This window comes from Pipistrellus kuhlii, unplaced genomic scaffold (assembly GCF_014108245.1).
Source record: "Pipistrellus kuhlii isolate mPipKuh1 unplaced genomic scaffold, mPipKuh1.p scaffold_m20_p_40, whole genome shotgun sequence".
NCBI lineage: Eukaryota > Metazoa > Chordata > Mammalia > Chiroptera > Vespertilionidae > Pipistrellus > Pipistrellus kuhlii.
The window spans coordinates 403,699-420,566 of NW_023425541.1; the positions used below are offsets into that span (position 1 = coordinate 403,699).

General features: G+C 41.4%; 1 protein-coding gene across 2 annotated transcripts in view; it reads right to left on the minus strand.

The window, feature by feature from the left end:
• OPHN1 (oligophrenin 1) overlaps positions 1 to 16,868 on the minus strand; it is a 333,832-nt gene that overhangs the window by 85,236 nt on the left and 231,728 nt on the right. For both annotated transcript variants that reach the window (XM_036411404.2, XM_036411403.2), the window contains exon 19: positions 2,889 to 3,048. In XM_036411404.2, the coding sequence (XP_036267297.1) occupies positions 2,889 to 3,048 (160 nt within the window). The remainder of the gene's footprint in view (positions 1 to 2,888; positions 3,049 to 16,868) is intronic.

Genomic DNA, 16,868 nt, shown 5'->3' on the forward strand with positions numbered 1-16,868 from the left:
AAGTACAAATTGACAGTTGCCAAGTAGTTACAGACTATAATAGTCATCAATATTGTAATAACTACATATTGTATTAGGGGGCGTACTAAACTTATCAGGGGAATCATGTTGTAAGTTATATAGTCTAACCACTATGCTATATAACTGAAATAAATCTAATATTGAATGTCAGATTTAATTGAAAAGTGAAAAATAAATGAAACTGTAAAACCACTTCCCTTTTCTGCTTTATTTTTTTCTTAAAGCTTCTTATAATTAGATCAAGTAAAAAAGTATAAATAAGGATAGAGACAGAACCTAACATACTATATATGCTACTAATTTTAAATACATACTCTTTCTATACTTTCTTTAGAATATAAAGTTATGAGGGCTATATCTCCAGTGCTTTAAACAATACTTGGCAGATAATAAGTACTCAATATATATTTATTGAATAAATCAACCAGTCAATAAATGATATCTGGACTTTAGAACAATGGTCAGGGAATTATAGCCCACAGGCCTCCTGCCTGCTTGTAAATAAAAGTTTATTATAATACTAGAGGCCTGGTGTGTGAAATTTTTGCACTGGGGGGGGGGAGGGGAGTTGTCCCTCAGCCCAGCCTGCACTCTCTCCAATCTGGGACCCTTCAAGGGATGGTCCAACTGCCGGTTTGCAGAAATCGGGCCTAAACTGGCAGCCGGACATCCCTCTCACAATCCAGGACTGCTGGCTCCTAACCACTCACCTGCCTGCCTGCCTGATTTCACCTAACCACTTCTGCCTGCCAGCCTGATAGCCCCCTAAGTGCTCCCCTGCTGGCCTGATTGACCTAAATGCTCCCATCCCAGTCCAATCGCCCCCAACTGACCCACCCTGCTGGCCTGATCGCCCACAACTGCCCTCCCCTGAAGGCCTGGTGGCCCCCAACTGCCCTCCCCTGCTAGCCATCTTGTGACAACGTGGAACGGCCATGTTGTGATGACATGGGAGTGGCTATCTTGTGATGACGTGGGGCAGCCATCTTGTAATGACATTGAGCGGCTATCTTGTGGCAGCTATCTTGTGATGATGTAATGGTGGCCATTTTGTGACAACATGGGGCAGCCATCTTGTGATGACACGGGGGTGGCCAACTTGTGATAGCATGAGGATCAATTTGCATATTATCTCTTTATTATATAGGATTCACTTGTTTACATGTTGTCTATGCCTTTCCAATACACAGCTGTATGTGAGTAGTTGTGACAGAGTTCTATAACCTGCAAAGTCTAAATATTTACTATATGGTTCTTTAAGAAAAGGTTTGCCAATCCCTGGTTTAAATTCAGAGTCAATCTTTCAGGAATCTCTAATCTAATCTACCTAAAACTGAGCTTTTTTGTACCTCACTGAAAGTTTCCCATTCTGCATTTCTTATTTGTATGAAATACTAGGCACATGGATGCCCCCCCCACCAAAAAAACAAACAAACAAACAAACAAACAAACAAACAAAAAACACTATACTTCCCTGACTCTCTTCTAGCTAGATGTGACCATGAGATTAAATTTGACAAATAGTAAGTTAATGAAAGTAATATGTATGACTTTCAGGCCAAGACCTTAAAGGAAAGAACTGTATCCTCTACTTTCCTTTATTTTATCCTTCTCAGTTGATATAATATAGAAGATATTCGGCCATGCACATGAAGCAGTACCTTAGCAACGGCACAGAAAAAAAAGAAGAAACCTGCATTTGTGCCCATCGAATCACCATACTGGCCCTGGACCATCTTGCTGGATTATTCCACAATAAAAAATAAATGCCTCTTGTGTTGGAGCCAGAGTGTTTATATATAGAGTCTTAGAAGACTAACTTCTATCTAATGTAATACATTTGGTGGACATTATATTTCAACTGTGGATATCACCTGGATCATATCATCAGTCTTATCCACTTGTAGAAAAGCTTTTATTGAATTATGCCCTGTTAGGATAGCATTGGCTATTACAAAGTGTAGAATCAAATGTAGGAACATCTGAAGCAAGTGCACAAGACTTGTCAATAAATAATTTTTGTCTTGCTTACCGTATTTTTCGGACCATAAGATGCACTTTTTTTCCCCCAGAAGTGGGGGGAAAAAGTCCCTGCATCTTATGGTCCAAATATAGCCTACACATATACTTTAAAAAAAAAGTTTTTTTACTTGCCCGGCTCTGTGTGGTCTCTGTGTGCTTGCCCGGCTCTAAAATGGTTCTAAATGCTGCTGTTTACTTTACAGGGTTGATTACATGTGTTTATGACTGTGATGTTGGGTTTTAATGCACATAAAATATTTTAGGACACTATTTGTTTCAGAATCTTTTTTTCTTCATTTCCCTTCTCTAAAAACTGATGCGTCTTATGATCTGGAGCGTCTTATGGTCCGAAAAATACGGTAATTCCTGGGTCCATTTTCTGTCTCTATTCTCATTTATACTTTTTTACTTGATCTAATCATAATGGATAATACCTCATATTTTACATATTGTAAAAAATATAGCACTTTATTTCAGGATGATATAAGTTTAACTAAGTATAGGTATCACTTTCTTTATAGTTTCATTGTACATATAGCTTTCATTTCCTTTGTTTAAATGTCTATCACCATATTACACTGCTAACTCCTTATAGTTATAGTGATATTTTTCTCCTTCTATACCAAGAGCATGGTGCTTGATAATGAAATAGTTACATAATTAAGCAATATTTGCTGAATAAATTAATTTCACAGTGGCAAACATGTTATTAAATGTAATTGTGCCATAATGGAATTTCCTTCCATTATCAACTTGACCCAGGAAAGGAGACACAACTCTAAAAGGTAGCTAGGAAAAAGTGTTACATGCTTGAAGGAGTGATGGTGAGGGCAGGAAATACATACCTTAACAAAGTGCTCAATTAGGATTTCTACGACAATGTTCTGGAATTTGATATTCATCATGGCAGCCACAGTATCCTCCTGAGCTCTCATCAGCGTGGGACCAAAGATTACCCCCATGTTGGAGGGGGTCATAAAATTCTCTTTGCTGTGCTCACACACACTGCCAAAAGAGAAAGAAAATTATTAACAAGATTTTTACCAAGACTCTTAGATGATACAGAGGGTAAGCGAAATTAAAATGTAGATGAAAAGAAAAGTTGTAAATTGGGGAGACAACATTATAAAGAAAACAACTAATAAAGAATACAAGACAGTATATAATTAGGGGCCAAAGTGAGAAATAACTAACTTAGTATTAGTAGCACTATAGAAGCTAAGAGAAGTGGGTTGGGGAGCTATACTAAGAAAATATTTGGAAAGAAAAGAAAGAAGCAATATGGCATTCCAGGCAAGGGTATCTATACTAATAAAAGAGTAACATGCATTTCGAATGAAGGTTAATTTTCTAAAGTACAAATTTTTTAGATGTAATTTACTCGCAGTATATTTCCCCTTACATGATATTCTTCCACTGTCACCCCCTTTTTTAATTTAAATAATAGGAAGCTTTTGGAAATTTTATAATGTAGTCTTGATAGCTTTTACATTTTAATTATTTGTGCTAAACTATGACTGCTTTAGGTTCATTACATGTTATGAAATTTTACCATGAGACGCTCTGCCAATAAGAATTTTTGTTAGTACTTTAAGAACAGCTTTGTGTACAGTACAATCAGTTTTTCTAGAGTATTTGTTTATTTCCATTAGCCAATTTATTTCCTCTGAGAAATTCGCTGCTATTCAACTGTCACACTCAACACTCTAACAACAATCTTATTTACCATGTGTGTATTAGTGGAAATTATTATTTGCCTTCTTGAGAAGGGCCTGAGAATTCCTGCTACTAGGCTGGACTTGCATGCTAATTAGAGTGGATGTCTTCAGACAAAGCCACAGGGGCTTCAAGGCTCCAGGGCTCAGGCAGTCATGGGCTCAGGCAGCTGCAAGGCCCAGGGTAGGTAGGATAGAATGTGATTAGAGGGGATAAGGAAGGAGAAGGAGAGGAAGTAAGGCCTGCATGTAGACAGGCCAAGAGGAGAAAAAGAAAGAGAAGGAGAAAAAGATGCAGGAGTGGAAAAAGGAAGGAAACACTGGGCTGCAGTCTGGAGGGGGTGGTGACCACAGGGGGCAGAGCAAGGGTACCCAGCGAGGGGTGGAGCACAGGCTGCAAGGAAGGTGACAGCCCCACAGGTCTGGCCAGAGGGGCTGAGGCACTCCAGTTTCTAGGCAGAAGTGTCCCAGCCCAGTAGGCCTTGGCCATCCTCTCTGGGCCAGGTTCCTGCACTAGAAGGGGAGGCGCAGCTTAGCTGCAGTAGAGTAGGACACTAAGGAGGGTACCCTTTTCGCCCTCAAGGGCTGGACCCCAAAGACACTGGCAGGGTTAGGTTGGTGACATGTCAAGCGTAGTTTGTTGACAAGTTGGGGGCAGGGTAGCTGGAAGAGGGGGGCCAGTGAAAGCCTGGCTGGGGCTGGCCCTGGGCTGGGGGTTAACACCCCCACACACACCGGAAGCTGTAATATCAAAGTGTGCTCAGGCTGGGCTGGAAGCAGGTCCCAGAGAGGAAAGAGGAAAGTTTAAAAGAGAAACCAATGAACATGTGGGGGGGGGGGGGGGGGGGGAAGCAGGGGACAGGGCTGTAATAATAAGGAAGAAGGGAGGGAGGCAGGTTTCAGGCTCATAAGGGAAAGGCTAATAGGGGAGAAGGTAGGAGGAGTAAGAAAGAGACAGAAACGGGAAGTGAAGGGAGAGAAGTGAGGAGGGAGGGAGATAAAGAAAGCAGGAAAGAGAAGGATGCTAAAATGGGTGAGGCCAGGAAAATAGTCAAAGAAAAATAAGAAACAGAATGTGAGAGCGAGGGGAGTTTAAAAGGAGGCGTTAGTAAAAAAAAATAAGTACAGGGTGATTTTTTTAAATGTATTTTTATTGAGTGTGATTTTTAAATGAGAAGTCAGTACTAAGAAAAGCATGGACAGAGGGAGAAAAAAAAGTATTTTTTTAATTAGCCTGTAAAAAGAGTAAAAGAGTGAGGGAGGAGGGGGAAGAATGGGAAAAAAGGGAAAGAGGGACAGTAGAACTTTAAAAAGGAGTCAGTAGAGAGCAGAGTTAAAGAAGGAAAGAGGATGAGTGAACTGTAGGAGCTACAATGAAAATCAAGTACAGTTGTCTACTGGGAACAGATTTTAAAAGTAGGAGTAAGAAAAGAATAAAAGAAATGATAGTGAATAATTAGGTAGGTAGGTAGGTAGAGAGATGATAGATAGATAGATAGATAGATAGATAGATAGATAGATGATAGATATTCAAAAGTGGAAATAGAGAAGAATGTATGGGAAAGGTAGGATAAGGGAGAAAGAGGAGGGGAAAAAAGGTTTTAAAAGGGGAGCCAGTAGAGCTTAAAAGGAGGATGGCAAGAAGTAAGGAATGGGGGAGGGAACAAAGAAGGTCCAAGGGAGAAAGAAAAAAATTAAGGTGGGAAGGAAGGAAAAGGGGAAGGAGAAAGATGGGAAGAAGGATGATGGAACAGAAGTAAGAAAGGAGGAAAGAAAGTTTATAAATGAAGGAAAACGTGTTACATAAAGGAGAGAGAAAAATTGTGTGAGAGGAAGGAGCCAATAAAAAAGTCAAATACAATTGTGTGTAAAGGGGATACGATTTTTTTTTTTAAAAAAAGAGAGAAGTTAATAAAAAAAAATAGAATAAAGATAGCTAGGTAGATGTGTGAATGAATAGACACTTGCACAGGTAGATAGAACTAATTTGAAAAAGGAGAAACCAGTAAATAGTAAAAGTAGAGAGTTAGAAAAGAGAAGAAATGAAAAATGTTAAAAGTTGTCAGTAAATAGAGGGTAAAAGAAGGAGTGGGATGGAATAAGGTGGAGAAGGGGAGTGGAGGGAAGAGTAATAAGTTTTAGGGAAAAGGGATAGAGAAAAAGAAGTTTTAAAAGGAGAGCAGAAAAGAAAATGCTTTTTTAAAAAATGAGAGAATGTGTACAAGAGAAATTTTAAAAAGGATGAGCCAGGAAAAAGAGACAATAGGAGGAAGAAATGAGAAGTTCAAGAGTAGGAGTCCGAAAGAAAAGAATTCAGTACAATGGGATGATGAGTTTGTAACCTGCCTCTGGGATAATAAGTCACTTTAGCTCCCTCTACCTTCAACCTTTAACTTCTACTTCCAGTAGAAAGTTTCAGGTAGGCATCTCAAGCACTGGCCACCTCAAATGCTTTTTGAAAAAGAAAGTATAAAAGAAATTATTGTGAAATAGACTTATCCTATATAATAAAAGGATGCAAATCAACCATACTGGGGGAACGACCTGTCACTATGAAACACACTGACCACCAGGGGGCAAGTGCAGTGTCCACAATCAGACATCCCCTGAGGGCTCCTGGACTGTGAAAGAATACAGGCTTGGCTGAGGGACACCCGCCCCCCGACCCTTAGCACATGAATATCGTACACCAGGTTTCAAGACCGATATAATAAAAGCCTATAAACTGATGAACCAAAAGATAGATATAGAGACAGTAAAGCAACAAGCAGACTGTCAATTTACAGTGGGGAGGGGAGGGAGATCTGGGGGAGATAATAGATCAACCGAAGGACTTGTATACATGCATATAAGTACAACCAATGGACATAAAACTCTGAGGAGGGAGGGTATGTATGGGAGAGAGGGGGGAGGGCAAAAAAAAATCGATAAAATATATTAAAATAAATAAATGAATAAATATGCTTTTATGCATTTCAATAAATAAATAAATAAATAATAAAAATATTAAAAAAACAAAAAAAACCCTCCTGACATGCCCTGAATTTGTTCTCCCTATCAATGTAAATCATTCCATTCAAAAACAGAATACTCAATACTATAGTCTTAAAAAAAATGTTTAAAATAGAAATAAAATTCCTGAAATATAGAAATAAATAAATAAATAAACAAAAATAAAAGCCTCATGTTTAAATTGTCCCTCAACCCGGAGTTCAACTGCTCACTATGATGTGCGCTAACCACCAGGGGGTGGCGCAGAACATGGCACCGTCACCTCTTGCCGGCTACCTGGGGATGGGGGTGATAGGGACAGAGGTGCAGTGAGAATGCAGGGTGTACATCAAGCTTGTTCTCACTCCCTCTGCTACCCTCCCCTGGGATGCCAGGGCTCAAGCCTCAGGGAGGCCCCTGTGCTCAGGTGCCCGGGGCCTGTGAGGCGCTTGCCCCACACCAGCACAGCATCTTCCTGATGAGCTGGGTCGCAACTGCTGGGACCACCGGGGCCAGTCAAGCTCCCTGTGGGTTTGAGCAGGAGCTGGTCTGTGAGGTCAGCCAGGAGAGAGCACGCTGCTTGCCTGGCTTCTGTGTGGCATCGCTGGGTGACCCAGAGGACCATGCTGTGCCCCAGACTGCAATGTCCAGCTGTGCTCACTGCATCTCAGTGTGGGGACTCGGGAGACATTACTCGGGCTGAGGGATGCTTGTGGGGGCCTGAGGACCCAGGTGCGGCCCAGGGCTCAGAAGTCAGCTGGCACCTGTCCTTCCATGCCAGACGCTCATACTTCCATTGCCGGCCAGGCCTAGGGACCACTCCCATACACGAATTTTGTGCACTGGGCTTCTAGTACTATATATAAAGAACAGTATATAAAGTGTCTACCAGTCTCTCCAGTTAGGAATCCACCCTCCCCTACCCTGAGTTAGAGATGCAAAAAATTTAAAGAACTGAAAGTGATCCTTAAGATTAGCCCTTTATCACTGTCCTCATTTTATAGATTAAAAAAAAAAAAACACAAAAAAAACAGAGGTCCAAAGAAGGAAAATATTTGCCTAAAGTTACTGAGAACCTAATTATCATAGGGCCTTTAATCCCCAATTTTCTGATTCCTAGTCACCTCCTGAGTTAAATTTCCTTTACTGATGTCCTGTTTTTCATAGGACAGGACAAACTCTTGTGAAAGTTACAATTAAGGCCTTCTATAACTTAATAACTATTTCAAATCCACAATGTGCAGCTTGGGCTCTGAAGCTGATGTGAGTGACTCATTACCTGTGCACAGTGACTGTTAGTGACTTAAACTCTCTGGGCTTCAGTTTTTCCACTAGCAATAAAATAATTTCCACTTCAGAGGTTTGTTGGATAGAGCTAAATTGCTTTAGCATGGTATCCTAAAAATAAGCCATTAGAAGTACCTGCTTTTATTATTACTTCTCCAGGAGGCTCCATGGCCTCAGACTTTGATATATTACACTGCTTGGGTCATATTTTCGTGATAAACCATGTTGTTTCAGACCTCCATGTCTTTGCTCATTCCCTTTGCTTATAATGTTGTCCTTCTCCTAGATCTAAAGAATGTACATTTCTCTATTGAGATTCATTTTATCTGATATCTCCTTCAGGGTAATTCTAGCCTACTTTCCTCATCTTGATTGTCAGACACCATTGGCAAGTAGAGTATATTGCATATATCTGTTTATTACAACTTCTCGTACTAGGAGGTAAACAACTTTCAAGTATGTGTACCTTGTGCACAGCAGGTAGCAATTAATTCTTTTTAATGGAACTGAGTACCTCTATTGCTCATTAAAATAATACTGGAGGTAGCCAAGTAAAGGATGTGCTGCCTTTTGGTCAAAATAGCTGTGAGCTTAGGGAAATGAGGAGACAGGGCAGCTCATGACAAACCCTAATTTCTAAAATCCATCCAAGATGGCAGAGTAGGGAGAAGTTGCACTAACCTCCTCCCATGACTACATCAACATTACAACTAAATTACAGAACAATCAACCTGGATAACCATCTGAAGACTAACTGAACAGAAATCATATAATTACGAATATATACAGAAGATGCCACAAAGAAACTGGTAGGAGAGGTAGAGAAGAAAAATGGACTGGCCCCTCATCCATGTGTGGTAGTGAAGAATCTGGAGGAATATCTCAGCTGCAGAGGTCCCTCCTCAAGAGCAGGAGGTCTCAAACCTACTCCACGCTTCCCAGCCTCAAGCACAAGTGTTGAGAAAATGAGCCCACATAACATCTGCCTGTGAAATTAGCAAGGATTAAATCTTCCCAGGTTACATGGAGGGCTGCTGGAAACCCAGGCATGCACTAAAAGAGATGGTACAGAAAATCTTATTCAATAGGCACTCATGTGGGCTCCAGTGAAGGGGCAGTGCCTAGGAGGTTGCCATGGTCATACAGGATGAAACTGAGTTGTGTAGCTTCAAGGGGAAGGCTGGAGTGAAAGCTGCCAAAGTCCATGTGTGGAGTTCCACAGAGGACATCTTTGCTTGGTTCACCACTGCCCCACAGGGCATTAGCCTAAGGAGCTAACTAGCCCCACCCTGATGACTTCCAGAGATCCTGTCCTATCCAGGTCACACACAGTTGTGGGCTCTGCCAGTGGCAGCCAGCCTGAGCTTATGTTGCAGTCTTCCTTAAAAAATCTCTTCAAGGAATTTTGGGCAAGCTTGGGGCATGCCAGAGACATACAGGGAGAAGCCGTTATATGGTTTTAGCACAAGGGCCATTTTCCTGTGCAGAGCCCTAACTGAAACTGCTGTACACTAGTGAACTCTACTGGCTCCCACTTGACAACTTCCTTAGACCCTGCCTCACCACAAAGGTCCACAGGACACAAGTCAGTGAGAATGGGCTGAGTGGCCTCAGAAGCAGTACTGATACAATCTGAATCTGTATTAAACTGCTGAACACAAATTGCTCTTACATGATGACTCAATGACACTTACCTCATTCAAATTATGTACCACATGAGGCTATTTCAGGGGCTGAGTCTAATAGACAACTAGCAGGTGGATGAAGGACTCAGGTGATATGGGACATTTGTTGACATGACCCACACCTGGTCCTACTATCTGCCAGCCTTTAGTTACATAGCTGGGCTTTCCAACACACAACCAGGACCACCATATGCAGTTAACAACAGTGATTCCTAACAGGTAGCTCAGGGATAGTCACAGGCAGAATCTGATATTGACCTGCACTGGATTCCTGCACAAGATTTCCCAGAATCAACATACCAAGTGGCTGCTTTCAAATCAGAATAGAGCACTACATGATTACCTAGCTGTACAAAGAACATACCCAGAGGGAGGTCTAAGAAGGCACCAGATCATGCTGGGGGAAATTCTACTTCCTGGAGTAAGAGCCCACACAGCAGCTTGCATACTGAGCTCAGGCTCAATTCTCAGAGTTAGCCAGCCTGAGGGTCAACTCCAACAGACAGGCAATGAACACTCAATTACATGACCCCCCCCCACACACACACACACAAAAATAAACAAACAAACAAACAAACAAAAAACACCTCAAGTGATCAGGTGAACTGCACAACTGAGTCCACATGATATTTACAACATGATGTCATCATATAAACACTAGAAGACACATCCAATTTAACTAATACATAGAAATAAATACAGAGAGACAGCCAAAATGGGGAAACAAAGAAACATGCCCCAAACAAAGGAATAGGAGAATTATCCAGAAAAAGAACTGAATGACAATGGAGGCAATCTACAAGATACAGAGTTAAAAACAATGATGCACAAAAAAAATAACAATAATAATTAATAAGAACTTAAACAGAATATAAAAAGACATAGAAACCATCCTACCTAATAAAAGAGTAATATGCAAATTAATCATCACTCTGCTACACCAGCAAACCACACCCACCAGCCAATCAGAGCAAGTATGCAAATAAATCCAAACAAGATGGCTACAGCCACAGAGAGCAGGAGGGAGGTGTTTCCCCGGCAACAAAGAAAGCCAAACTTTCCGCCTACCCTTGCTGGCCTAAGCCTCCACTCAAGGCTACAAAGTTTCAATTATAGAAGGTAAACAAATGCAAACAGAAACGGCTGCAGCCACTGAGCAAGCAGGAGGCTTGGCTACAAAGTTTCAATTGTACAAGTTAAATATATCCCAGATACCAGGGCATCCACTTGGGTTCCTGGGGGTGTGGCTGGCCTGCAAACCACCACTGGCCCCTCACTCAGGCCGCCCCACAACTCAAGGGAACCCCCACCCTGATCCAGGACACCTTTCAGGGCAAACCAGCTGGACTCCACCCATGCACCAGGCCTCTATCCTATCTAATAAAAGAATAATATGCCGATTGACTATCACTCCAACACACAATATGGCTGCCCCCATGTGGTCAAAGATCCTGCCCCTATGTGGACACAAGATGGTCAGCAGTGGAGGGCAGTTGGGAGGGACCAGGCGTGCAAGGGAGGGCAGTAGTGGGTGATCAGGCAAGTAGGGGAGGGCACTTGGGAGGCATCAGGCCTGCAAGAAAGGTCAGTTGAGAGGGACCAGCCCTGCAAGGAAGGGAAGTTGAAGGCAGTCAACCCTTCAGGGGAGGGCAGTTAGGAGTGACCAGGCCAGCAGAGGACGGAAGTTGGGGCCAAATGGGGTGGCAGGGGAGCAGTTAGACATCAATCAGGCTAGCATGGGAGTGGTTAGGGGATGATCAGCTGGCAGGCAGAAGTGGTTAGGGGCAATCAAGAAGTCAGGCAGACGAGCAGTTGGGAGCCAGCAGTCCTGAATTGTGGGAGGTATGTCCGACTGCCTGTTTAGGCCCGATGCTGGTGGGATAGGGCCTAAATGGGCAGTCGGACATCCCTCGAGGGGTCCCAGATTGGAGAGGGTGCAAACTGGGATGAGGGACAATGCCCCACTACAGCCCCCATGCACAATTTCATGCACTGGGCCTCTAGTTAAAAATAATAAGTCACCGAAACCAGTTTGGCTCAGAGGATAGAGCATCAGCCTGTGGACTGAAAGGTCCCAGGTTCGGTTCCAGTCAAGGGCATGTATATTGATTGTGGGCACATCCCCAGTGGGGGGTGTGCAGGAAGCAGCTGATCAATGTTTCTCTCTCCTCTCATCGATGTTTCTAGCTCTCTATCCCTCTCTCTTCCTCTGTGTAAAAACTCAATACAATATATTTAAAAAATAATAATAATAAGTCAAGGAGGAGAAAAATGGTGCTGACAGAATGGAGGTGAGGGAGAGATTGTGAGTGAAGGTGAAAGGAGAGTGTGTGAGTGAGTGAGGGACAGTTAAATCCTGAGGGAGCAGCAGGGGCTGGCAGATCAGGCTCTCTTGGATAGGGAGAACCCACACCACTACAAACACTCCCCGGGTGTGGGGCTTGGGCACAGAGCACAAGTCATGTTGAAGAGGAGAGCAGCTTCTTCTAGGAACTCATCAGCATCACCACCCAGACAGGCCTTAGACATAGCCCGCGAGCCTGCAGCCACTCCAGACAAAATCCTGCTGTCCTAGCTGCAGACCTGCAGACCCTATGATCTACACCTCCAAGGGTGCACAGCTCTCACAGTAGTGAAAGTAACCCCCGCCCCAGCTGCTGATCTCTAGAAGTCACAGTAGCGCTTCTTCAGTGCACAGGTCTCCAGAGCCAAATGCTCCAGAGGCCATACTTGGGTGCCACTGTGAGCCCCGCTGGGCACTCTCTTATCCAAAAAAGGACAGACTGCCCCGACAGTAGAAATTCTGAATTCCTCTTTCCTGAATACCTGCCCGCAGATACCTCTGTCACTCAGTTTCAGTGCCAGGGCCCCTCTGAGTATGGGAGTGAGCCACCCTGGCAAATGCACTGCAGATGCCCTGCAAGCCTCCACTGGGCATGTACAAATCCAACCAAGAGCACAAGGCCTCCTGCAATAGTATTTCGGACTTCCCCCACTCCTGGCTGCCTACCCACAGACACCTCAGTCACATGGCTTTAGCTCAAGGGACCCTCTGAGTACATCGGCCTGGCAAACAGCATCACGATGCCTGTTAGCTGCCTCTGAATGCATGCAAATCCAACCAAGGGCTCAAGGCCCTGGCAGCAAAAACTGAGTCGTCCCACTCCACAGCTGCCAACATCTGGATCGCATCAGTAGATTAGAAGACAAGGTAGGAAAAGGACAGCAGCAACTAAAAAATAAACTTAAAAAACAAGAGGAGAGTCTGAGAGCTTTGGGACAACACAAAACGAAACAACACCCACATAATAGGGGTACAAGATGGAGAGGAAGAGGTTCAAGGAAAAGAAAACCTATTTAAAGAAATAAGGACAGAAAACTTGCCTGATATGGAAAAGAAAAGAAAAAAACAAAAACAAACAAATAAAAAACAAACAAACACACAAGTCCAAGAAGCACACAGAGTGCCAAATAAGATGGACCCAAAAAGTTCAACACCAAGACACATCATAATTAAATTGGAAGACATCAACAACAAACTAAGAATCTAAAAGCCTGTCAAAGAGAGACAGGAAGTTACTACAAGAGATCTCCCATTAGAATATAAACTGATTTCTCAACAGAAACGCAAGAGGCCAGAATGGAATGGAATGAAATATACAAACTGATGCAAAGCAAGAAACTGAATCCAATAATACTATACCCACCAAGGCTATCATTCAAAATTGAAGGTGGAATCAAGAGCTTAAAAGGCAAAAAAGGGCTAAGCCAGCAATGCAAGAAATGCTAAAGGGACTGCTGTACAAAGAAGAAACAGAAATGCAAGAAGAAATACAAACATTAGGAATAAAAATAACAACAAACAAGTACTTATCAATAATAACATAAAACATAAATAAATTAAATGCTCCAATAAAAAGACATAGGGTGGCTGAATAGATAACAAAACATGACCTATACATTTTCTGTCTGCAAGAGAGAGTTCTCAAAACAAAGGATTCACACGGATTGATGGTGAATGGATGAAATAAAAATTTTTTTCAGGCAAATGGAAATAAAATTTTAAAAAAGCTGAGGATGCAATACTTATATCTGAAAACACAGACCTCAAAGTAAAGGCCATAACAAGATATAAGAAAGCCACTACGTAATACTAAAGGGAGGAATTCAACAAGAGGATATAACTGGTATACATACATGCACCCAATTTAGGAGCACCCAAATACATAAAACAATTTGTGGAAGATATAAAGGGAGAGATCGACAGTAATACAGTCATAGTAGGGCTCTTTAATACCCCACTAATACCACTGGATAAGTCTTCCAAACAAAAAATCAGCAAAGAAACAGCAATCCTAAATGTCTCACTAGATCAGATGGACTTAATTGACATCTTCAGTACATTTCACCTGAAAGATACAGAATAAACATTACTCTACAGTGGACATGGAACATTTTCAAAGTAGACCACATATTAGTACACAGGCAACGTCTCTTCAAATTCAAGAAGATAGAAATCATAACAAGCATCTTCTCAGACCATAATGGCATAAAATTTGAAATCAACTACAATAAAAACAATAAAAAAATAAAACACTTGGAGGCTAAATAGCATGCTATTAAACAATGGTTGGGTTACCAAAGAGATCAAAGAAGAAACTAAAAGCATCATGGAAACAAATGACCTTGAAAACACAACAATCCAAAATCTATGGGACACAATGAAAGCAGGCCTGAGAGGGAATAGCTCTACAGGCTACCTCAAAAAACAAGAAGAAGAAAAAATGGAAATAAATTATCTAACTTTGCAACTGAAAGAACTAGAAAGAGAGAAACAAGAAAATCCCAGAGTGAGCAGAAGGAAGGAGATAATAAAGATCAGGGCAGAAATAAATGACATAGAGTCCAGACAAAACAAAAATCAAAACAAACAAAAAAAACAATACAAAAGATCAATGAAACCAAGAGATGGTTCTTTGAAAGGATAAGCAAGATCGATGAACCTCTAGCCAGGCTCACCAAGAAGCAAAGAGAGAGGACCCAAATAAACAAAATCAGAAATGAAAGAGGCAAAATAATAGCAGACCCCACAGAAATGCAAAGAATTGTTAAAAAATACTATGAACAACCGAAACTGGTTTGGCTCAGTGGTAGAGTGTCTGCAGACTGAAAGGTCCCAAGTTCGATTCCGGTCAAGGGCATGTACATTGGTTGCGGGCACATCCCCGGTAGGGGGTATGCAAGAAGCAGCTGGTCGATATTTCTCTTTCATGGACGTTTCTAGCTCTCTATCTCTCTCCCTTCCTCTCTGTAAAAAATCAATAAAATATATTTTAAAAATACTATGAACAACTCTATTCCAACACACTAGACAACCTGGAGGAAATGGACATATTTCTAGAAAAAATCAACCTTCCAAAACGCACTCAGGAAGAATCTAAAAATCTCAATAGGCTGATAACTATGGAAAAAAAAATTGAAGCAGTCATCAAAAAGCTTCTGGTAAACAGCAGAAACCAGTTTGGCTCAGCGGTGGAGCATCGGTCTACGGACTGAGGGGTCCTGGGTTCGATTCCGGTCAGGGGCATGTACATTGGTTGCGGACACATCCCCGGTGGGGGGGGTGCAGGAGGCAGCTGGTCGATGATTCTCTCTCATCATCGATGTTTCTAGCTCTCTATCTCTCTCCCTTCCTCTCTGTAAAAAAATCAATAAAATATGTATTTTTTAAAAAAAGCTTCTGGTAAACAAAAGACCGGGGACAGATGGTTTCACAGGGGGGTTTTACCAAACATTGAGGAAGAACTAAAACTTGTTCTCCTTAGACTATTCCAGAAAATTAAAGAGGAAGAAACAATTCCAAGCTCATTCTATGAAGCCAGCATCACCCTAATACCAAAACCAAATAAAGACACCACAAAGAAAGAGAATTATAGGCCAATATCCCTGATGAACATAGATGCTAAAATCAATAACAAAATTCTAGCAAACAAGATCCAGCATTACATTAGAAAGATCATACACCATGGCCAAGTGGGATTTATTCCAGGAATGTAAGACTGGTACAATATCTGCAATTCAATAAATGTGATACATCACATAAAAAAAGTGAGAGACAAAATTAAATAATAATATTAATTGATGCAGAAAAGGCCTTTGACAAAATCAAACACTCTTCTGATAAAAACGCTCAGCAAACGGGGAATAAAGGGATCATACCTCAACATAATAAAAGCCTTATATGACAAACCTACAGCCAACATCATATTCAATGGGAAAAACTAAAACCATTTCCACTAAGAATAGGAACAAGACAGGAATGCCTGCTTTCACTACTCATGTTCAACATAGTACTGCAATCAGACAAGAAGAAGAAATAAAGGGCATCAAAATTGGAAAAGAAGAAGTAAAAATTGTCATTATTCCCAGATTACATGATACTGTACATAGAAAACCCTAAAGACACAATAAAAAAATTATTAGACTTAATAAATGAATTTGGCAATGTAGCAGGATACAAAATTAATGTCAAGAAGGCAATGGCATTTCTATACACCAACAGTGAACTTACAGAAAGAGAGATTAAGAAATTTCCATTCACACACACATACACACACACACACACACACACAAAAAAAAATTAAGATACCGAGGAATAAAATTAACTAAGGAGGTAAAAGACCTCTACTCAGAAAACTACAGGACATTGGAGGGAAAAAGATAGAGGAAGATATAAACAGATGGATGAGCATGCCGTATTCATGGATTGGTAGAATCAACATCATTAAAATGTCCATACTACTCAAAGCAATCTATAGGTTCAATGCACTCCCCATTAAAATACCAGCAGCATATTTCAAAAACTTAGAAAGAACTCTCCAGAAATTTATCTGGAATAAAAAAAGACCCTGAATAGCCACAGAAATCCTGAGAAAGAAGAACAAAGTATGTGGGATCTCAATACCAAATTCCAAGCTGTATTACAAAGTCACTATTCTCAAAACAGCCTGATACTGGCATAAGAACAAACATATAGACCAATGGATTATAATAGGAAACCCAGAAATTGACTCAAAACGCTATGCTCAATGAATATTTGACAAAGGAGGCATGAACATACAATGGAATCAAGACACCCTCTTCAATA